The 24,730-nt window shown below is 33.2% G+C and overlaps 1 protein-coding gene across 7 annotated transcripts in view; it reads left to right on the top strand.

Moving 5' to 3' along the window:
* Positions 1–24,703, top strand: part of LOC106878324 (calcium-activated potassium channel slowpoke) — a 333,443-nt gene extending 308,740 nt beyond the window's left edge. For all 7 annotated transcript variants that reach the window (XM_052978540.1, XM_052978541.1, XM_052978542.1 and 4 more), the window contains one exon: positions 24,055–24,703. In XM_052978540.1, the coding sequence (XP_052834500.1) occupies positions 24,055–24,141 (87 nt within the window). In that variant the 3' untranslated portion in view covers positions 24,142–24,703. The remainder of the gene's footprint in view (positions 1–24,054) is intronic.
* The last annotated feature ends 27 nt before the right edge of the window (positions 24,704–24,730 follow it).

Below are 24,730 nucleotides of genomic sequence, written 5' to 3' on the forward strand. Positions count from 1 at the left end.
CATTTGACTGTGGCCATGCTGGAGCACAGCATTTAGTCAAGCAAATCGACCCCAGGACTTATTCTTTGGAAGCCTAGTACTTATTCTATCAGTCTCTTTTGCCGAACTGCTAAGTTACGGGGACATAAACACACCAGCATCGGTTGTCAAGCGATGTTGTGGAGACAAACACAGACACACAAACACACATACACATATATATACATATACATATATACGACAGGCTTCTTTCAGTTTCCATCTACCAAATCCATTCACAAGGCTTTGGTCAGCCCGAGGCTATAGTAGAAGACACTTGTCCAAGGTGCTACACAGTGGGACTGAACCTGGAACCATGTGGTTGGTAAGCAAGCTACTTACCACACAGCCACATACAAATTTTTTTGTATAAAACAAAAATAATCCAAGTTATAAGAAATAATACTAGTTGATGGTTCATCTTTTATTTCAATATTTCTTATAACTTATATTGTTTTGGGTTTATAAAAGAAAAATTAAAAATATCTATATATGTCCGACAATGCTTCATGCAAACTACACTACCCTAATATATATATATTAAAAATGGGGAAAGCTGGTTTATGGAATTACCTTAGGTTTCCCATCCATAAAGGGTTTAGCTTTATGGAGTATCGTCAAATCCCAAAACCTGTTGGCCCAAGGCCGCTTAAGTGTATGGAGGAGGAAATGCCTCACTACTCAAAGGTAACAATGAGGATTATCTCCCTTGGATATTGGCTATTGAATTCCAGCTGTGCTGCCATCTTATGAGCTCCAAAAGGCTAGCAGGAATCTCCTGAAATGTAAACATGGCCCGAAAATCTCTGCACTGGAGTTAAGGATGTTTCTTGGTTTAAGGGAGTCCTTTAGGATTCCTGCCCATTCCACTATGCATAATTGTCCCACTGATGTAGGTGCCTGGGTTCTCAAGGACTTTGCATGTGATCAAGTATAGAATCCCATCATCTCTCATTTGCCATACATGGCTGGCTAATGTCAATAGCCAGTGACCAAGAGAGATAATTTCTGTTATTACCATTGAGTAGTGAGGCGTTTCCTTAAGAGGCCTTGGACCAACAGGTTTTGGGATCTGATGATACACCATAAAGCTAAACCCTTTATATATATAAATATTATTTGTTTCAGCTCATAAACTGTGGCACCACCATTAATGTTGCTACAATTTTACTTATCCTCCTTCTTTAGTTGACATTTGGTGACTGAAGGAGTTTGAAGTTACTGCCCTCAGTTATGTTTCTTGTTGTGAATAGGCTTATCTAGGATTCTGGGAAGTAGATGTGGAGTTGCTTTCTGAAGACTTCTACATCCACACTATCAAGATCTCTTAAGTCATTAGGTAGGATATTGAAAAGCTGTGGGTTTTTGAACCCTAAGCTATTGTGTACCTGGTTTTAAATTGGATGACAAAATTGGATGATCTTTAGCACTATACAGTAGTGCCCTGTTCATGGATTAGTGTAGCTTTCATTGCCAAAGTGTAGTGCAAATCCTTGCAGGATTTTCCAGGCATATATTTCTGTAAATATTTTCTGTCTTTGTTCTCAGGAACTGAGTCATAATATTTTAGTTTCCCAGTAACTGATCTACTGCATTGAAGCAATAATCTTCATGTAGCAACATTGGATTGCTTCAAGTCCTATCATTAATTTTATAATATGTGATGATCACAATTCGGAACAGTAATCAAGATGACTGAGAACAAATGTCCTCCAGAGGACCATCAGGATTTTCTGCCCTCCTGCTCTAAAAGTTCTTAGAATCCAACCAGCCAGATGTCTACATTCCAATGCCAACTTAATGATATGCAAATGAAACAATTCACCACTACTCGCATTGATGCACAGATCATATAGGGATTGTAACTCTGAGACTGCAATCTCTCATGGTCCAGTCTATTTTGCTTGCATTGCATTTAACTGTGTTGCTGTTAGTGGAGAGTTTGGAATTTTTCAAAATTGAATTTGCATGTTATTTTCTTCAGCCCACTTACATATAGCATTCAAGTCATGTTGCAGGGATGTAGCATTTACAGGGCTCTTTATCACCTGTGGTACTTCTGTATCATCTGCATAGCTAGTGGGGGTGGCTGTCTCTATAGCTGAAGGCTTTCTGAGAGTGCCACTATTAACAGCAGTGACCCCAAAACAGTACTCTATGGAACTCTACTCACTATCATTGCCTATTACTGCCTGACTTCTATCTTTTAAAAAGTTGTGCAGCCACTCTCCCAGTTTTTCAACTATGCAGAGATCATGCCATTTTGTGACATGTCATTCCATGACAGACTTTATTGCAGGCTTTTGCATATCACATCCACACTTGAGTGGTTGAACTACTGTTTTAACAACTGGTCATTGTATTGTAAGAACTGTGTCAAACAGATTCTTCCTGTGTGAGTTAGGAAGTCATTTTTCTTTCTCGAGTAACATGATTAGTTTCCTTGTCAATTCATTCCATTTTACTACTTGTAGGGTCTGTGAGGTAGGCCTATAACTTTTAGCACCTACTCTGCTTTCACTTTTATGAATGGAGCATATTATGCCTTCCTTTAATATTTCTGGAAGCTTGCCAATTTTGAGGAAGCTCTGGAAGAGAGACTGCAGCAGTTTTACCAGGGCTCATTTGTGAATTTTTAGAAGGATTGCTGGGAACCCATCAGAGCCAATAGCTGAGTTTAAGCTTATTTCATTATAATTGATCTTTGTTGCCTCCCTATGTACAGCTGTAGTGGCCAAGAACTTATCTAATTTACTCACTTGCATATACCCCAGAAGGGAGGTGAAAACACTTTTGAAATGCTAATTCAAAATTTCATTTATCCTTTTGAGGTTTGTAGTTAGGAAACCATTTTCTTAGAGGGTGGCCCTACTTGCAGTGCACCGAGGCTGTTTCTTTAGCAAATTTAAAGAAAGATTCTTTTTCTGCTCTCATTTTTATAATAGTATTGCAGATTTTTCTCAATCTCTAGTATTTGTTTTAGAAAAGATTTTTCACTGCTTTTTGGCTGTTTATTTTGGCAGTTTGCAATCTTTGTTCTTCATTTCATAAGAACTTTTCTCTCTATGGGAATTTTGTTTTTGTGCAGGCTGGCTTTCCTCTCTGAGACAAATTTTATGCATATGGCTTGCATTACTAACACAAAATGTCTAAGTTTCATGTCAATATCAGGTATGGAGAGACATATATGCCAAATCTGTTTGAGGATCTCTTTCTGTATTAATTTCCAATTTGCTTTGTGGAAGTTCATCCTGGATAGTGTCTGTGGACTTTTTATAGGCTGCATGTCTGTGGCTTCCTCTGGCCCATACATTGTTGGGTCTACTATATTGGGATTCTAGACTTAGTGTCTGTGTAATTTTCACATTATGGATGAGTTCATTTGTGAACCAAAGATTCAAAATACCATTTGTCCTGGTTGGGTAAAATGCTACTTGCTCCATAAATAACAAGGTGAGGTTGCACATGAATTCTGCTTGCTTTTATTCATGCTGCTTCATTCCTGAGATAAAGTGACCTTTATACCATCTGACATTGGATAGGTTGAAGTTTCTCATAAGAATACACTGATGTATTAATCCAGTTGGTTAGTATTTTTATTTTTGTGAGGCAGTGCTATGCATAGAACTTGACTGCGTGCAACATCCCTCAGGTACGAATATTGATTTTGTTACTAATGCGTAACAAGCTCTTAACAATCAACAGAAGAAACTATATGACCCCTGCACAAGTCTCAATGGTGGCCAACCTGGATCTGTTGTTTGTGGTGGCCAAGTGTGTTGATGGGTATGGCTCTGATTTTGAATTTGAGATAACCAGATCAGCTTATGCACAATTTTTGCACCACACTCAAAAAAGACTGATGTTCAGTTGCTGCCTATCTTAACTAAATCTGAGTAGAATCAGTCCTTCAGCGTTGTGTTCACTACATATTTTCTTTTAGGAGCAGGTGGTGTACCATGGATTTTCCTCTGATGACTCAATTGTGTGTGTGTGTGTGTGTGTGTGTGTGTGTGTGTGTGTGTGTGTACAAACAGATTTGACTGCTACTGATAAGTTTATAGCTCCATGTTGATTATCATCATCCAGTTTGCTTCCAGTATAGTGGTTAAATTACTACTATATTTTGTAGTATTATCAATTATGAATTACGGTGCAGAGCAGATGTAGGAGGAATTAGGCTAAACACAAGTTTGTATTATTAGATCCTACATATGTTTCACCATTGTGGTTGCTTGGAACCCTTGATGTTCCAAGTGCATGTGAATGCTTAACCAGAAAGGGTAGTTAGGGAACATTTTATTGCATTAAGTTATAGAACTAACATCAAGTGTTGGATAGATGGTGAGGCATTTTATAAGGATTTTGAAGGGAAATAGAAGGAAAGTAACTGGAAGAGAAAGTAAAAAAGACTAAGAAACAAGACGAAGAAGATTAAATGAGAGACCTAGTTGAGAGAAATAATTAAAGAGGAAACTAGGAAGAGGGAAAAAAGAAAAAAGAAAGAGAAGAAATAAAGAAGGAAGTAATTTGGACAACCATAACAGGGATGAACAAAAATATAAAAATGTGTACCAACATGATCATTTAAATGAAATGAATATATAAAAAGATACATCCAAGAGATAGAGAAAGAGGACGAGAGAAAGACAGGAATGCAGAGTGGGAAAGAGAGTAAGTGAGAGACAGAGAAATAGATGTAAGAGATGATAAAAAATGGAATCCATTAACTGTGAGTTAATAACATATTGACTGAAACCAAAGAGATAGGAAAATGACAGTACATCTCTGGTTAAGCATCCACTTGCTCTTCAGACACCCAATACAGGATTCCAGACAACCATAATGGTGAAAGGTATACAAAAGTAATAATGTAAACTTGTGTTTACCTTAATGATATATATGTATGTATGTGTATATATATATATATATATATATGTTTTATTATTTCATTTAGCCATTGTGAGGCTAATAACCTGGTGTAATACTCAATATATGTATGCTTCTGAGCAAAGCATTAGTCAAACGATTATTTTATAAGATACAGAAATAAATTTATTTCTCAAACGCATGATAATGCTATAAATAGCGTGATCAGGATAAATTATCCTTATATTGCAGAAAAATACGTTACTGGCCAGCCATGAGACTTGAACTCACATCTCTGTGATTACGCGTCAAGTGTTTTACCATTAAACTAAGCTGCCCAGCAATGAATTCTTTGTAGCAATTAACTACACCATTGCTACACACTAGAATATAGCAATGACCCAAGTTCTAGTTAGCAGAACTACATTTCCATCACATAAATGGCCCTGCTTAATATGTAGGAAAGGTGTAGACAGAAATTCAATACGTTGTGCCAAGTGTAAGATATGGACACACAAGAAGTGTCATAGAATTACAAGATGGTTAGCAGAAGATACAATCTTTATGGAATAAACACTAAAGACACATGGGAAATAGATTCTCTCAAATGTCCAGGAGGTTCCTTGGACATAGTAGATAGTGTCTGTTACCTAGGGAACTTTGAGCATACTCTGAAAGTATAGTAGCTAAAATATGAACTGGCTGAAGAAAGTTCAGAGTTGAAGGCAAATTGTATGATGTTTATGTACAAAGAGTAATGCTACATGGTAGTGAGATGAGGACCCTAAATGCAGAGGACATGTGAAGACTAAAAAGGAATGAAGCTAGTATATATACTCTGTTGGATGTGCAATGTCAATGAAAATGCAATGAAAGTGAAAATGTGCTGAGAGAAAAATTAGGTATAAGATATAGTGTGCAAGGGAAAAGACTGCTGATTTGATCATGAAGACAGCAGTATAAAGACCAATTGCTTAAAGTTGATGAAGCTTGTGGAAGAGGAAGACTTGAGAGGATATGGGATGAAGTTGATCCTCACAAAGAAGATGACAAAGGAGCAAATTGATTGGCAATTCACTATACTAGAGAGGACTTATAAGTCAAAGTGGAAGTGAGGTCCTAAGTGCATTATGGTTATGCCTGCACTTGACAGGCCTGCTCTGCACCCAATCTTGCCCCATTAAGCATTCCCCACATCTCATCTTCTTAACACAAATCCTGTCATCACTCTTCTAACTACAGCACTACTCAGCTACTGTAATCATTCAAGAGCAAAATAATCTACCTCTTCCTCCCACTGGAACACTTCCTTTTGACATCTATCCCTCATTCTCATCATCATTTGTTCCCATAATTTTTTCCATTGATCACTCCCTTTCTATGCCTTCAGTTCTCTCTCTCTCTCTCTCTCTCTCTCTCTCTCTCTCTCTCTCTCTCTCTCTCTCTCTCTCTCTCTCTGCCATACCTGATCTTTAACACCTCTCATATCTGCTATCATTCTCAACACTCTCATATCTACTTCCAATGTTGCTCTTGCCTCCCTCCACTCACTATAGTCACCTTCATGTATCTCTAGCCACCATCTTTGTATATCTCTCACTCTCAGGCCATGCACATCATCTCTCCACTTTCAGTTCTATCTGCAAGTTTATGATACCACTGCTCTCCACCCTGCCCATACTGCTCCTCGTCATCTCTTCCTTCTTGAACTACTTCTTCTATCACTTTCACCTCCCCATCTCCATACTGATAATTACCATCAACCACACTTCCACCCTTGTTTATCATTCACCTCTGTTTCCCTCTCTAACCATATGTAACTCATCTTTCATACTCTTATGAAATTATCCACACTCTCCCTCCACTCTGCTCCACTGTCCTTATTCTTGTTTATATACTTGTCTTGTACCTTGGGAGTATATTCCAGCACCTCATCACCACCACCTTTATCTCCTTTATAGGAAGACACCTGTGCTTGTCACTCTATCATACTTTAGCCTTTCAACACCTAACTTAAAGCCATCTCCCTCTCTCAAATAGACTCCGACTCAAATGAAGAGTCTCCTTCTTTTTCTTTGTCTTGTAAGTGACTTGGTGACCTTACAAGTGCCAGTGTTATGAAAAAGAAGCATCTAGTATACACTATAAAGCAGTTGGCCATAGGCAGGGTATCTAGCTGTAGAAACCATGCCAAAGCTGGCATTGGAGCCCATGCAATCCTCAGCTTGCTGGATTTTGTCAAACCATCCAATCTATGCCAGCATGGAATATGAACATTGAATAATGATGATAATGAGAACAACGACAATAATGACAACAACAATGACGACATGATGACAATTGTGTGTGTGTGTGCCTACAGAAAAGTAGAGATTAGGCTTAAAGTTGTGGGCTTGAATTAGGTATGATTAATGTTTTCCAATGATAGAAATGCTTCTAGAAACAGTGGTTATCATTTATTAGCATCTTCGATTCCCAATATCATGTTTGATCTACTATAGAGATTAATTAAATATAGAGTATATAATTGATACACAACCTGATTCCTTTTAATTTTTCATTTACCATAAAATACCTTAAAACCTTATAATATTTAATGTCAAATTATTTCTATGTTGCACAGTAGCTTACATTTGATATGTATCTTTGTTGTTGTAGCTTTTACAATTTAATTTTTTTTTAATTATGACAATAGCTTAATTAGATTCTGTGTTATTTTAGTAGTTTTGTTAGTTTTACACTTGTTTAGTTTCTTTGTTAGATTAGAATATTAGGTAGAATTTTCATTTCCTCCTCTTCTTATGTCACATCAAGTTGTTTGTCAATTCACCAAGCTGAACTACTTGTATTATATACTATTTATATTATATTACTATTTTTCAGTAATTTTATTATTTCTTTTATCAATTTTCATTCTGCATTTTATAAATAAATTTTTTTATGCTTTATAAGAAAAAAAAATAGTATTAATAATGCCAAACATAACACATTTCATCTATAGTATAATAATGCTTTATTTAAACCTTAAAACTATAAAATATTCATTTGTATCACATCTGTTTTACTCAATTCTTGCAACTTACCATCATAAGGCTACATACAAATTCATGGATTTAGTTAGAGCACAGATCCTACATTGCAGCCCAAGAAAAGGTGAAAACAGGTTCTTCTCCCTATTTATAACTACATAGTTACTATTACTGTGTCCACCTGTAAATTTCTTACACAAACAATTTGACTAAATAACTGACATACTAGATCACTGAAAGAAAGTATGTAAAAATCTTTAAAAAATAGAAATAAGGTTTTTCAAAATCAAAAGACTGAATTTTTAATGTACTTTTCTCTTAAATGTATAATTCAAATCTGGTCACAGGAATAATTTTTTACTGTGTGGACAGTCCCATTTTATAACAAATAAGTGTTAAATATTATAAAAACATTCATTCATTAAAACATAATTCATAGGATTTATACAACAATGAACGTGTAATTATAAAGATAAATAGTAAACAATAGTTGGGGGAGTAATGACTAGATTGTTTAATTTATTAGATCAAAGATAAATATATATTTGAATTAGTAACAGAAATAACAAAAGTTACATGAAGATCTATTTTACTGAATGCATTGTAACAAATGAATATGTTTTTGTTTCTATTTTAAATATTTTCTTTTTACTCCCCTCACCTTCTTTCAGATACAGAAGCATTTTGAGGGCATTACTAAATTTTTCTATTACCCCAAATAATTTAGTTTTCTCTCAGACTTTTGCCAAAACAATATTTGAATTCATAAATACCAAACTACTGAATCAATGTTAATTTTGTTCAATGTTTTATTATTGTTTCTTTCATATCTATTAGACTTAAATGTTTTCTCATGAGAACAATACAGTACACAAGGAATAATAAAAACCTACAAATCATTGGTTAAAACACTAACATCTCCTCAAGATTATATCTTTACTGAGTAATTTGTAAAATCATAAGATGTTATTTTTTCTGTTTACATATTCAAAGGAAACAGAAGATTTATCTGCCATAAATATATTTCTATTTAACAACATTCACATACCTACAATATTTAATTGTCGATCCACTAAATTTTAAATTATTGCTTTCAAACATGTCATAATATTGTATCTTTTTGTTGAAATACCATTTTATTTTACCAATGGTTTTAGTCTTATCAGCAGTGATTGAATTGGAAGATTCCATTCTGTGTTATGTCTTTTCTATTATCAAATCATTGTTGTAAACACATTGTAAATCTGTTATCCTTTCACTGTGGATATGCTAGTTATTTTTGTTGTTTGTCTGTTTATGTCTGCCTTAGTCATGTTGTTATAAAGAGGATTTTATTGCAAAATTTATGTTCTAAGTTTCTGATTTTAAAATGTTACTATTATCTGTAATAATTACATCATATCATTGAACTTAAATAGAAAGTTTTGATCTTTGTATTTCATTACCTATCATATTAACTTACTATTTTCTATAATAAACCTGTCTATAAGATACTATTATTTATTAAAGCTCAAGTAGATTCAGTCCAGAAATATTTTCTTTTCAGTTGTGAGTTCAGATCTCTTAACTTCAAAAGAAACAACTTTTCTAAATTTGAATTTTTTGTTTTTTATGTTGTTTTATTTTTATCTTAAAAAGTTCCTTGCTTGAGTAATCAGTTTGTCTGATTGAGATAGGCACTCAAGTGTGATGAAGTCTTCAATAGACAAAGCTTCCATAGCATTGTAACTGTACTACTTCATGTTCTTCTCATTGATGTACTCATTCTACCAAGGTTGTTACTTCATATCCTGTCTGACTTTGTCATATATTTCACTACTCGCTCTGCTTTGTAGCTTGTATGTGACATCATTGCTCATAATGTATAAACATAGCAATGTATGTGATGAACTAAATGTTATCATGAGCAATGAATGCTAGATGTAGAGTTAAACAAATATGTTCATCTTCTGTGATATATGCTTATTCTAGAGAACATGCCAGTTTTGTTTCTGTTGCAATAGGCAATATAGTAACAGATAAGGATCTCCTGTAGCAACTTACTATTTAAAACCTTTGACCTGCTTGAACCTTGATTTAATGCAGGGTCACACAACAAAGTAATAAAATAAATTTGTAAAGCATTTCTACCTTATGCCCTAAGTAGTGTAGATTTGAGCAGCTGGTGTTATTAAATCAAAGATAGATGCACAAGAAAACATTAATGCATCACAAAGCATATCTATAAATTAGTAAACCATGAACTTCAAGAATGGATCCATTAGCTTTGTGAATTTAAATTTAAATAATGAGGAAAACTACAGTAATTTCTTGTACAGAAAGGGTGATTTTATAAAGGCAGACATTGCAGTTATTGCTCTGTGACTAAGAAGTCTGCTTTATATCACATAATTCTGGATCCCCAGACATGGAACTTTGGCCAGATGTCTTTTACTATAGCTTCAGTTTAACCAGTATCATATGAGTGGAATTTAGTAGACAGAAACTGTTCAAAAGCCCGTCATCCATGCATGTGTGTATATGTATGGGACATATGAGTAAGATGTGCTCCTATAATCCATTTAGGAGGGATGTAACTTTAAATAAGGACTGACTTGAGTTGTGACAACCCATCTAACTTATATCAGCATGGAAAACTTATGATGATGACAACAACAAACACGTGTCAGCATCTTTATGCTTTAACCTAGCAGTTCTACAAATAGGATTTGATAAAATATGTACCAGGATGAAATAAGTACGAGGGTTGATTTGTTTGACTAAACCCTTAAAAGTTATGCCTCACAACTACTGCAATCCAGTGAAAGTAGTCAAAGAATATAAGAATCCCACTGAGAATTATTCCTTCCCAAAACATGATTCTTATAGTATAGAATCTCAAAATATGTTTACCCAAAGAAGACATTTGTGTGAGTGGAATTATTTTATGAACATTATAAATAATTATCCTCAATACAGGCACAGTGTTAGCAATAACATAGGGAATAGAAGTAATCTGTGTGTGTGTGTGTGTGTGTGTGTATGTGTGTGTGTTACATTAATCTTGATTCAGGGCCATTAGAAAACTACTTTTATTTCATATTTATCATGACCAATGTCCTTTTATAATCAATCTTCTTTACCTACCATTGTGAAATCATACAAGGTTTATATATATTTTATATATTTTCTAAATACTATTTATTGGTCTTAAACTTCTTTATTATTTTTTTTTTTTTGTTTATTGATTTTATTATATTTCTTTATCCAGTTTGCACCAAAGAAGCAATTACTGTGCACCTATTGAAACCTTATGTTTTACCCCCACACTTGCATTTCCTTGTCATTTCTAGTGAGATGTTCATGTCTATTTTTCACTTGTAAATACTGAAATTGATGTCAATGTTTGTTGTTGGTGTTGTTTAACTCCAGCTCAGCTCAGACTGGCAAACATTTATTATCAAAGGCATTCTAGCCTTAACCATCTAATCTAATCATTTCTTTTTCAGCCAATGTATCTCAAACTACATTATCCACTATATCTCTCCCTTTCTGTAAGGTAGTAGGGCATTATGTGAGTGAGTTCTAGTTGCTATTTCAAGCAGATCATATGTGATATTTACTTGCATCCTTTTGCATTCTAGGTCCAAATCTAGCTGAAGTCAACTTAGCTTTTCATCCCTCTGAGGTTACTAAAGTAAAATATCAGTGAAATCCAGCATGGGCTTGATATAATCAACCATACTCTTTTATCCCCCAAAATTTGAGGCCTAACTTTATGCTAGTAATCAATAATATCTCCTATACAATCAAGTCATTTAATTCTATTTTTTTACTATTAATTTGATTATTCATGTATTTCTCTAATATTCTTTTAAAATACTATTCTCACTTAAATAAACCATCAAAAAACAATAAAATATATAATAAATAGAATAAGATATTTTTTTTCTATTAGTTGTTTGAATTTTCATTATAATATTTTCCTTCACCTGACTGGATCCTATCAGAATTTTGTAAAAATTAAATATTTAAGCCAAAGTCTTAAAAAAATACATTTTAATTAACATATTATTTCCAAAGGGAAGCACATCCAATTTATTTATTATATTTGCTTTTAATAAAATCATTATTGAATGCATGGTGTATGTGTGTGCGTGTACTGTAACAATGTCCTAGTTGTAGGAGCTGTATTCTCCACTGTGTTTCTTTTGTAGAGAATCAGCAATTGTTCAAAGTTGAGGTGTTTTCTGGCTCTGAAGAGGAGGGTTAGTCTTTGGAATGCAGTTTTAGCAACATTTTGAATGTACTTAAGATGCTATAGAAAAGAATTCCAAGACAGATTCTTCAACAACATGGTTGAATAATATCCATAGTCTCAGTTGGTCATGCCTGTGAATCCAGAGGCCAGTAATTTGTCATGATTTTGAGTAATTTTAATTCCATAATGCCCAAGAGAGTAAGATAGAATATTGTTTCCTTGGTATGTGTAATGTTTATGTCTTTGTGATATTGAAAGAGACAAGATTGCCATGGAGAAGGTTTTTGAGATGCTAGTTGTTATAGAAAGTTTAGATTTGACATGAGTTATCTAGGTTGTGTAAGGATGCTGTGTAGAGTGATATCATCTGAGTCAACTGAGAATTCCTACAAGTGGTAGCAAAAATATCATTAAGGAAGAGTCTAAGTACCATAACTAAAGGGTTATGAGTCAAGATAAGCTCCAACTGCATACTGCAATGGTGCAATTTGATAGAAAGCTTTTGACACAAGAGATGACAGTCAGATAAAGCCTGCTGATGGACAATTTAGCTCAGAAATATTCGTGTCTGATACAAAGTTTGGAAATTTTAAAGTTCAGTTCTTAAGATAATTTATGACTGTATTTGCATATATGTGTGTGTATAGGTGCAGGCATAGCTGTGCGGTCAAAAAGTTCAATTCACAATTATATGATTTCAGGTTCACCCTCAAAGCACAGTGCCTTGACCAAGTGTCTTCTATGATAGTCTCAGGTCAACTAATGCCTTGTGAATAAATTTGAAACTATACATGCTTGTTGTGTGTGTGTGTGTGTGTGTGTGTGTGTGTTTACATTCGGTGCTAAATCAGATGTAAAATAAATGAATGAATGAACAGACACATTCAATTACAGATTGATTGTTTTCATTTAATGTAGAAATAACTCTGTATAAAACTGATTATAGATTCTTTTTAATTGGTTTTTCATTTCTTGTTGTTTTTCTGTTACATAATGAAATCTATTCACATAGTTATTTTAAATTTTAGTGCTTTCATGGTTTCCACTGTTTCTAAAAATTTAAGCCTATTGTAATAGAATCATCTACATTCTAAATATATTTGCTGCTACTACAGTACTACTACCATGAATCATTTTAGTTTTTTTTTTTTGTTCTATTATTGTTTAGATTTAGATTTATCACTGTACATAATGAAAGTGAATTATCTAAAATGTTGCATTTAGTAATACAAACAGAATCAGAACTATTTATCAAGGATTAAATAATTACTGGTATTGTTATAATAATATATTGTTATAACCAGAGTTAGATTTACTTAGATGGACTTGTGACACAAATGTAACAAATCAAATAACATAATTGAGTCTTTTCGCTATGATTGACCCATGTTTTTCAAGGAAATGTTACCTTAATATTTGATACTTCTTGTGGCTTTAAGGGTTTTTAACTCCTATGTCTAACGATATAGATGCTACCCACCACCCTCAGTCACAATTAGGGACAATTAAATTTTTCCTTTTGGGTTTTATATTGTGTATAGCTGCCTTCATTATTTTATATATATATATATATATAAAACTGGCACTCTGTCGGTTATGACAAAAAGGGCTCCAGTTGATATGATCAATGGAACAGCTTGCTCTTGAAAGTAACATGCAAGTGGATAAGCACTCCACAGACACATATACCCTCAACAGAGTTCTCAGGGAGATTCCGCATGACATAGAATGTGACAAGGCTGGTCCTTTGAGTCACATGTGCAACTCATCTTTGCCAGCTGAGTGAACTGGAACAACATGAAATAAAGTGTCTTGCTCAAGGACACAATGCACCACTGAGAGTCAAACTCACAATCTTAAAATTGTGAGCTGATTACCCTAACCACTAAGCCATGTTCCTTCACATATATATATATATATATATATATATACACACACACACACACACACACACACACACACACACACACACACACACACACACACACACACACACACACACACACACACACACACACACACACACACACACACACACACACACACACACATGCATACACAAACATACATACACATACACACACACTCATATAACAACAGGCTTTCCTGCCATCACTAACCTATCAATTTTTTCATTCCTTTCCATAATGTAGTCAAAGATAGCGTTCTTTTTTTTTTTTTTGCTTCCCCTTCAAGAGTGAAGTCAGTGATTTGAGGAAAATTTGGTTACTATTTCTAGCAAGGTGAACAATCACATAGTGACTCAGGAATCAAACTCAGTTGTTTACTGTCAAAATAATTTGCTTCTTATGAATATAATGCAAGTTGATTCATCCATCATAATATATGATAGATGACCAAGTTGATAAATATACTACCACAAATACAAGTATATTTTTCTCAGCAACTTTGCCCTGCTCCACTTAACGTGGTAAGTAATTTGCATAGAGCATCTATTTGCCCAGCTTTTTATTGGTGCTACTTCCACATCACATTTCAGCTACAAGGATAACACTCAGCTGTAAAAGGACATACTCTAACAATTCATCTGAAGACATCCACTTCAACAAATTCCATACCACCTAGTTTGAAAAATAAACTATAAAACAATTAAAACTACTTACAATAAGTAAACTAGTTGAACATATACTCCAATACAATTTTCATTAAAATACAAGAACCATTTATTTAACTACATTTAACATCATTTTTCAAAACAGTACTATATGCCTTGAAGCACTGAAGGTGCATGGCCTAGTAGTTAGAGTGTTGGACTCACAATTGTAAGGTCATTGTTTCAATTCCTAGACTGGAGGGAACATTGTGTTCTTTGAGCAAAATGCATCTTTCACATTGATCCAGTCCACTTAGCTGGAAATGAGTACCAGCTATAGCATCCCATTCAGAGATAGGTATTATACTCTTGGACATTTATACACCATAGAAACCACGATAAGCTCTAGCCTGATAAGCCTGAAGGTTCTTAACAGATACAAGACTAAGTTATACGTCTTATATCAGAGTATTTACCCAGATTTTACTTATATGGTTTTAATCATAAATGTGTTCATAAAAGCAGTTTCTGGATGGAAAAATAATTAAGTTACATTTCCCATAAGGGGAGACAAAATGAAGTATCTCTATTACAAGTAGAACTATCCAACACCAATTGGCTTCTTAACTAGATTAGATAGGTCAACATACTAATTTCAGTTTGAACACTAAATGAGATACTGTTTCTATTATTAATCAGATATCATTCTACATAGACAGAAATTTGTCAACCATTTTAACATCATCTTTGGTCACATTTAGCTAGGCTCACTCTGTTGTAAGCATCCAGGTCAGATGTCCAATCTGTAGATTATTCAGTGTCTGACTGTGCTGCATCTTATTGTGACCTTGGTTTTTATCATCCCTTCCCGTGTTTCAGAAGCTCTGCAAAAGATCAAGAATGCTGATCTCCTTCCTCTCTCCTTAATATTAAAAGAAAAAGTTGAATTGACAGTTTTACCCAATGTCATACTTGACCATGCCATATTTGGAGTTTTAACTAAATGACCCAATTACCAAACTGCTTACCAAGTCAACTGAGTAGCAATTTGTTCATACAGTCTAGCACTGCTAATTATGAGAGTGTTGTTATTGTTAACACCAAGTCAGTCCTAGTTAAACAGACCTATGTGCAAAAGCAGTCTTAGTTGTTCTGGCTTTTATTCAGACACAAAAATCTCAGACTACATATAGACACAATATATCTAGGACTACATTACTACATTGTGCCCTTTGTAAAAATATGATACAGCTGTGAGTTGAGGAACTTTTGACTGGTATTCCTAGCAAGTCTAGCAACCATGTACAGGCTTCTTCGTTGCTTCAATGTGCTTATTGATGAGTGTTATGAGTGTTTTGTTAGCTTAGCTCTGGGTTGCAGCAAACTCATTACCCTGGAGTAAGTAACAAGGAACCCATTCCTGTTTTCTTTACCAGGCAGGCTTTATGACATATTTGTAAATCAACTTGCTCCAATGCAAAGATTTGTTCACTCAGCTTTAATAAATTAATTAGTGATGGAATACAACAAAACAACCACATGCATTCTCATAGCTACAACATACAAGGCAAATATATGCATTCTTACAGCTATTAGTATCTTCATGCATAACTCTAGAATATGAAGAGATGATAACAGAGGCACATGGTTTGTTCAGAATTTGTTTTCTTTTACATGTTTGCATTGGAGTTATGATTTACATGATCGAGCAATTATTTACAGCTAGATGCTTTTCCTACCACTAACCACTCAATTGTAAATTAAGAGTAGACCCAGTTTATGTTCAGTCTGGTGAACTAGAGAGAAAGCAAAGTACCTTTTTCAGAGACACAATATAATGTCATATATGGCATTATGCCCTTGTGCTCAGTGATCCATCATTTCAATCTCATAGCTACATCACTACATATTCTAATAAACTTTGCAAGTCAAAAGGAATGAGGAGATATATTAGTATATTTAACCTATGTGTTCCAGAAAGGATGAGCTAAGCTATTGGACTTGAAAGAAGCTGAGAGCACAACATATTTCTATTTCTTCTTCATATTTATCTAGTGTCAATAAATTGTATACTAGACAAGTACTGTAACCAATATAATCAACTATTATCTTCCTACAAAATGTATGCTTTTGTGCCTATGTAAAAAAATCAATACTTACTAACAAACACGAATGCATCTTTTCTGTATACTACCCTAAAAATATCCTTAAAAAGTAATAGCAGCTTAATTGCATCGGGATAGTCATTGAAGCCATCACAAAACAGACATAAACTATTGTATTCACTTTAACTTTGCTATTAGTTTGCAATAATAACTGTAATAATTGTTTCAAATTTTGGCTCAAGGCCAGCAATTTCAGTGGGAGAGGATTGATCAATTACATCAACCTCAGTGCTGATCTGGAACTTAATCAACTACAACAGGATGAAAGGCAAAGTTGACCTTGACAGAATTTGTATTTGGAACGGAAAGAATCAAAAGAAATGCCACTAAGTCTGCTAATGATAATAATAATAATAATAGTAATAATGATTTCAAATTTTGGCACAGGGTCAGTAATTTTGAGGGAGGGGGTAAGTCAATTTCATTGACCTTAGTGTTCACCTGGTACTTATTTTATCAACTCCAGAAGGATGAAAGACAAAGTTGATCTCAGCCAAATTTGAACTCGAAACACAAAGATAGATAAAATGCTGCTAAGCATCTTGCTCAGCATGCTAACGACTCTGTCAGCTCATCACCTTAATAATAATAATCCTTTCTGTTATAGGCGCAAGGCCTGAAATTTGGGGAAGGAAGATAGTCGATTACGTCGCCCCCAGTGCATAATTGGTATTTAATTTATCGACTTTGAAGTGGTTGACAAAATACCGCTAAGCGTTTCACCCAGCATGCTAATGATTCTACTAGCTCACCACCTTGTCCTTAATAATAATAATAATAATAATAATTAATAATAATAATAATAATAATAGTGGAAGTCTAAGGTGACAATTATTCCTGTAATAATTGGTGCACTTGACACAACATTCAACCTGCAGAAAGATGTTGGAATTGAGACTTGCATTGTCAACCTGCAGGAAAATGCATTCCTGTATTCTGCAAAAAAACAAAGAAAGATTTGAAGAGACTTGTTTCCAAATCTCCAGGCAATATCCCTTCCAACTAATATAGCATGTAATGATAATAATAATAATAATAATAATAATAATAATAATAATAATAATAATCCTTTCTACTAAAGGCACAAGGCCAAAAATTTTGTGAGAGGGGACTACCTCATTTTCCTCTTAACCACCCCTCTTTTCTTTCTTCTTTCCCCTTTTTTCACTTTTCTTCTTTTTTTTTCTACCACTAACACCTGTTAATCCAACCTATGATAGGAATCTTATATATACATGTGTGTGTGTATGTGTACGCATGCATAACCTCCATCAAAAATCTCTGGTCATAACTTGTCTGGTGACTGTGTAAATGCATGAGTGAAACTCCAGAGTAGCAAGAGATTGACTTAACCAAAATGAAAATATTGTACACACATGTGCACTCACACACACACACACACACACACACACACACACATTAAGCAGGCAAATTAAATTTTGTTATGTCCTACAAACAAAATCTTAATTATGTTTATAATAATAACATAATAATCAGGATACTTCCCTTATATTATGATTAATTATCATTATGTCTTTTGCTCAAAATCACAAATATAAGCATAGAAAGCTTATTTATGTTAGATATAGGTGAATTCTAACAGATTTCAAAGTGATTCAGCATGTCAGTAATCAATGGCCATTGAAGATGTGTGTGTGTGTGTGTGTGTGTGTGTGTGTGTGTGTGTGCGTGCACAGGCGTGTGTATAATGAATTGTGGCCTATTATAGTTTTAATCTCTATAAGTAAGTATTAGACTTCATTGACTTTACACAACCACTCACACATGTATGTATTTCCTTTAAAACATGCTAATATATGTTGATGTGTACAAGTGTTCTGTCCTTTTTTACCTTTGAAGATCTTAAACTATTTTATGATGCCATTATTAAACTGACTTTCTGTTTTCAATTCTGTGATATGGCATGGTATTGTGTGATATAAAATTGATTATTTTATTTGTATACATGTCATAAATTTTCTCTGCTTCCAGTTTTCACTTCTTTACACAAAAATCTTTCACTGATTCTTTTAAGATATAATTTTTATGATTCTTGCTTAGGTAGGAATTGTTTCTGTTTATATATGTTTGTATATAGGGCTAAAATTTGTTTATATGCAGACATTTTTTTTTTTATCTGTGTAAGTGATTTGGGATTTTACATGTTGATATTTGGGAGAAAAACATTTATATAATTTCTTCTCTGCATAATGTGCCTCTATAACTCTATAATAGATTGGTGATTCTATTCTCTTGCATTCAGAGATGGAGTAAAGCAGCACACTCAGCACACAAGCGTTGACCTAAATTTTGTGATTCTATTGGAGACTTCATTTCATCACAAGGTTTATTTGAAAGTACTGTTTCTCTGAAATATTAATACCAGTATGTAAAAAAGTAGCTCTAATAAAATATCTACAAGTTGTAAACCTAATTTCAGTACACAATTAAAATTGCTTCATTTGATTTGAATTTTTAAAGTCACTGAAAAATTTGTTAACTTTTTGACTTCCTATTTTCCTTCCTTCAAATATGTGGGTTACATACCAGTGTAATTAATTAACACTCTATAAAAAATAAGCATCACTATATGGTAAATATTATACACATATATATTTGGTGAGCCAAATCTTTGAACCAATTTAGGAAGGCCATGGGCACTGCCACATTCCCAGATCCAGTAAGTCAATGAAAAAATTCCTGGTTGAAGCCATTTCATTTTATTTATTTTGCTAATACTCTTTGAAACTTACTGTTTTCATTCTTTAACATAGACAACTTTGTGCCAAGAAATTTGGTCATGGCTAATTAGAGCTAGAACCACCTAATAAATTTGTCCTTATCATCCTGAAGATGAGTCTCCAATAATGAATTAATAACCACACAGCTGTAAAGTTATTTCTGAGTTTGAAAAGTAAATTATATTTGAATCTGCTTTCCTTATAAGTTATTATGGATTCTTTGAAAATTCTTATATATAAACATGGAAAAATTAATACACATTTGTTACTGAGAAGAATTATATAAGCTATAGAATCCTGTCATATGCCAGTTTTCAAACATTCTTAGTAAAATTACAAAGTATAATTGGCTATTGATGACAATTTTTTTTTTTTTTTCCTTATAGTTCTCATCCTAATTTCTGAAATGATTTATCTGTACTTATTCTTACATATGCTATATCTCTTGTAGAATAGTTTTAGATTGTGGCGATGTGACCAGACATCAGTGAAAACTCTACTCAAGTTTTAAAATCTTCAACTCAGCTTTTCCTTTTGCAACCAGTTCCTTCCTTCTCTAATTGCTGTGCTGTGTTCACTGTTTGTTTCACCTGATGTTCCAGCCTTCTACAACTACTCTCATTGTCCTTCTCTCTAACTAAACACATGCCAAACAATTACATTCCATCTCAAATGATATTTGGCACACAGAAATAATATACTTACCAGGTTTTGTATTTAATTCTGTTACTTAACATTTCTTTTGGATTTCCTTGTATGTATTGTAAATACTTTTCTCTTATCAACTTTGTTTTGATGAATCCTTCATTTCTAATTTCAAACTGAAACTAAAAATCAAAGATAATGTTTATTTCTTTCTGGACCTAATAAAATTAGACAATTTTTCTAGTTCTTGATGATTACTTTACAATATCAAATAAAAAGTAAAAACACAGATCATTGATGGTTCATTTATATTAGTGGTCATTATTCTCATTATTATAATTGTTATAAGGTCTACTTTTCTCCTAATTAGCATTAGCTGGACTCCATTTATCTAAACTAAAAGTCAATAAAGGTTTACAACATCATGAAACAGGGGAAAAGATACAAGATACCATTCATCAGCAACATCCTTACTTATTGTTCCTATAAGCGCTCAAAAATAGAATAAATATCAATTTATTACCAGAGGTTATATAATTCATAAGCATGCTACAGTTCTGTCTCAGCGTAAAAATCAATCATCAAATATTTTCGAGAACTGTTTTTCCTAATAACTTACTAGACAACATCAGTCAGACCCTTGGAAATATCTTGTTATAATTAATTAATTATATTTATTTGTCTTTTTCAAATTTATTTCATTTTTAATCATATTCCAAACTAATACCTTTTGTTTAACATTTTAATGTTCCATTAGGAAATCTTATCTTATTTTCTTTGGAAGGAATTTTTTCAGTTGAGAACTTTTTTGTTTTGTTTATAATTATTGTTTAATTCTGGTTTTAGATTTCCATCTTTGATTTAAACTGGGTTCACAACTTTATTATTTAGTTTTTAAATTTTATTTTCATTCATTTACTTTTTTTTATTGCTATTAAATGCCCTCATATTTTCAAGCCTTTTTAAAGAGACTTGACCAATTAACTAATAAAAATATATATAAAATTTTACTTTCATTAAATTCAAATATTTTGTTGTTTTTTAAAGACTTAATTTTTTTTCTAACAACTATTGATCCCTTTTCCACCCTTTAGGAGCTGTATTTTCTGTTTCAATTGCATGTTGTCATTAAAACATTTTAAAAGTAACTTCAGAGATTATATCTAACAAACTTAATATTGTAATAGGTTTTTAAATTAATAAACTTGTTTGAATTGCAGTGAACAATCAAATATATTTTATATCAAACAGGAAATTAAAGAAAACTAGTGAAAAGCTATCTTAAATGTTTATTTGATAAATTAGAAATGTAATAAATAAATCTATAATTTGAACTGTTTTCTTTCTCTGGTGAAAAAGCGTGTATAAGATGGAGTGACATCAACATTTCTGCACTACTTTTATCTGGAAAGGCAGTGTTTTTCGTTTTTCATCTGCTATGTACTGTGGTGAAACACTTCTGCTTAAATTTATACAGAAATTCTGTGATAAAAGCGTTGTATGATATCAGGAAATTGGTTTTTAATGGATGTAAATATGTAAATGGATGTAAATGCATGCATGTGTAGAGGTGTGTATGTATATATATATATATATATATATATATATATATACACATACATACATATAATGTGTGTATGTAAATGTGTGTGTGTTTGTGTAGTACATTGTGTTTATAATGTTCAGTTTTGTATTATAAATGTTTCAGTATTAATAGCTTTGTATTGGTAATTTCCATTGTAGCATGAGTGTAAAAATGTGATTCGTATTTCTTCATTTATGGCTAACATGTTTAGTTACTGGACTATGTGCCAGTTCAAAATGCATATAATTTTATTATGTAAATTACAAATTGTATTGATTACATAAGTGTTGAAAAGACACATTACCTGACTATGATCTTGTGTGATTTTGTTCAATGATAAAATTTTTTGCAACAGCATACTTCAATACCGTAAAATATTTTAATGCCAAATAAGCACATACACACACATTATATATAAAGCTATTGATTAAAGTCATCCTCTTGTAATTTATTGTGTACTCTCTTATTTTAAAGATTGAAAAATAATATAAAATATAATTTGTATAAAATGATAAATCCTTTCTTAAAACCCATTATATTGTATTAACTTTATTCAAATTATAAAGCTTCATTGAAACAGAATGTGGAATGTGTGTGTGTGTGTGTGTGTGTGTGTGTCTGTATGCGTGCTCTATGTAAGATAAACAGAATTTCTTCTCTGTTTGTTAATGTATGCAGTTGACTAAATGGCATATTGAATGAAACCTTATTTCAGATATGTAATCATATTTACCTTACCATATGACAAACATGTATCAGACTCCACACATTTTTAAAGTTTTTATATCAAAATTATCTGTGTGTGTGTGTGATATAAATGGTTAAGGCTGAAGTACATTGATAATCACAGCAGAAGCTGGTAAAACATAGACAGGATCGTGTACAAAGATTGAATCATGTACCTCTCAAATACCTTTTGACTGTATATATATATATATATATTATATATAAGGTGTGTTGTCAATACAGCCTATATATATTGATATCTAAAATTAAAATCATTATACAGGGTGTCCACAAAGTCTGGGTACATGGGGATTAACACATACTTTAAGAAATTATTTCTTTTTTTTTTTTTATAGTTTCAGCTCAGAGCTGCGGACATGCTGATGCACCTTTTATCCAAATACCCACATGGGGATTAACACATACTTTAAGAAATTATAATTTCTTATATTTAATTGTTTATGTTATGATTTTATTTACCCCATGTACCCAGACCTTGTGGACACCCTGTACAATGTAAAATGATATATGATGTTTCTTTAGACTTAAACACATTTGTAAAGTAAATGACAGGACATATTTCAACCCCAACCCATCCCAAAAAGATGAAACGAGTTAATCATAGCAAGACATGGATTTGTGTTCTTCAAGTTTGCTATGGCTCACTTTCTGAGGTACTAAAAAAAAGCTGATGCTGTAATGCTTCTATCATTTTTTCCACCTCAGCTAAGGTTATAGACAATAACATAATAAAATGAAAATAATTTTTATCATCATTGCTTTAGACCTGCTTACCATACTGGCATAGTTTGGGCACTCATCGTAGTCAGAGTGGACCACATACTCAAGGCACTAGACTCACCTACATGGGTCAGAGAATTTCATCTCATGTTCAGTTTTGGGCTTAGTTTCTACGGTGGTGCCATTCTTGACACCAACCACATTACCAAGTGCTCTGGGTGCTTTCTCCATGACCTCAATACTAAAGTGGCATGCCATCAACAAGACTAAAGGGTCCTCACAGTGTCACACTTTACAAAGTGTACTAGGTGTGTTTTTAGTGCTAGAGAGGTAACCATATCCTCAACACAACTAAAAGGACCTCTCAACTCCATGTCTCTGCTCACTATCTAGGCTCTTTACTGAGTAAGAAGCATCAGTGATAGAAGTATGAAAGAATAGGGGCATTAACAATCATGATGAGAAGGATGTGTGATAGGAAGGGAGTGCTAATACTCAATATTCTGTGATACATGTATGTATGTATGTATGTATGTGTGTGTGTATATATATATATATATATATATATATATATATATCCTAGGCAACATGGTAATAAAATATAATGGGGTTTAACAGTAATAAAATAAATGAAGTGTTTCAAAAGAGGCTGTCTGTATATATGTGCATATAATGTAAAAGTATTTTTGAAGAGCTAACATAATCTAACTTATTTTTTTGTTGTTGTTTGTGTTCCTACAGGTATTTTGTCTTCAACCATTCAACATTCTTGAAAAAAAGATGAAGAAAAAGATGCCTCGTAACCTTAAAGCTGAAGGAAACTCCTGAATGCTATGAAAAATTATTTTGTATAATCTTTAACAGTTACTTTCTTTAATGAGTGGTTCAACAACCATACCTTCACCCACCACCCCATACACACAAACCACCACCACCAAAACAAAAGCGTGTATAATAAAGTGAGGGAAGAGAGAAACAAGATGAAGAGCAGAGGAGGGAAGTGTCGGAACAAGAATATGCTTATTTATCATGACTTTTAAAAGACAGAATTGAAGGACATGATGTTTTATCATTTCTGTCTCCCTCTTTCCTTCCTTCCCTTTTTCTCTCTATCTTTTTCTTTCTCTCTACCATTTCTGTCACATCCTCCCCCTCTCTCATTCCCTCACAGACACACATTCTGAAATACTGTTTTAAATATGATCTTTAAAATACGTGTGACCCCCCCCCCCAAAACCACCACCACTTCCATCGCCTTTCCCAAATCTCTTATGCTATCATCTACCAGAAAATGCTTCTTATCTCTCTCTCTATCTCTTCTTTTTCTCTCTCTCTCTCTCTCGGTCTCTCTTTCTCTCTGCATCTCTCTCTCTCTCTCTCTCTTATTTATTTTGTATTCTTTTTTTTTTTTTTCATT

Source organism: Octopus bimaculoides, chromosome 2, assembly GCF_001194135.2.
Source record: "Octopus bimaculoides isolate UCB-OBI-ISO-001 chromosome 2, ASM119413v2, whole genome shotgun sequence".
Taxonomy (NCBI): domain Eukaryota; kingdom Metazoa; phylum Mollusca; class Cephalopoda; order Octopoda; family Octopodidae; genus Octopus; species Octopus bimaculoides.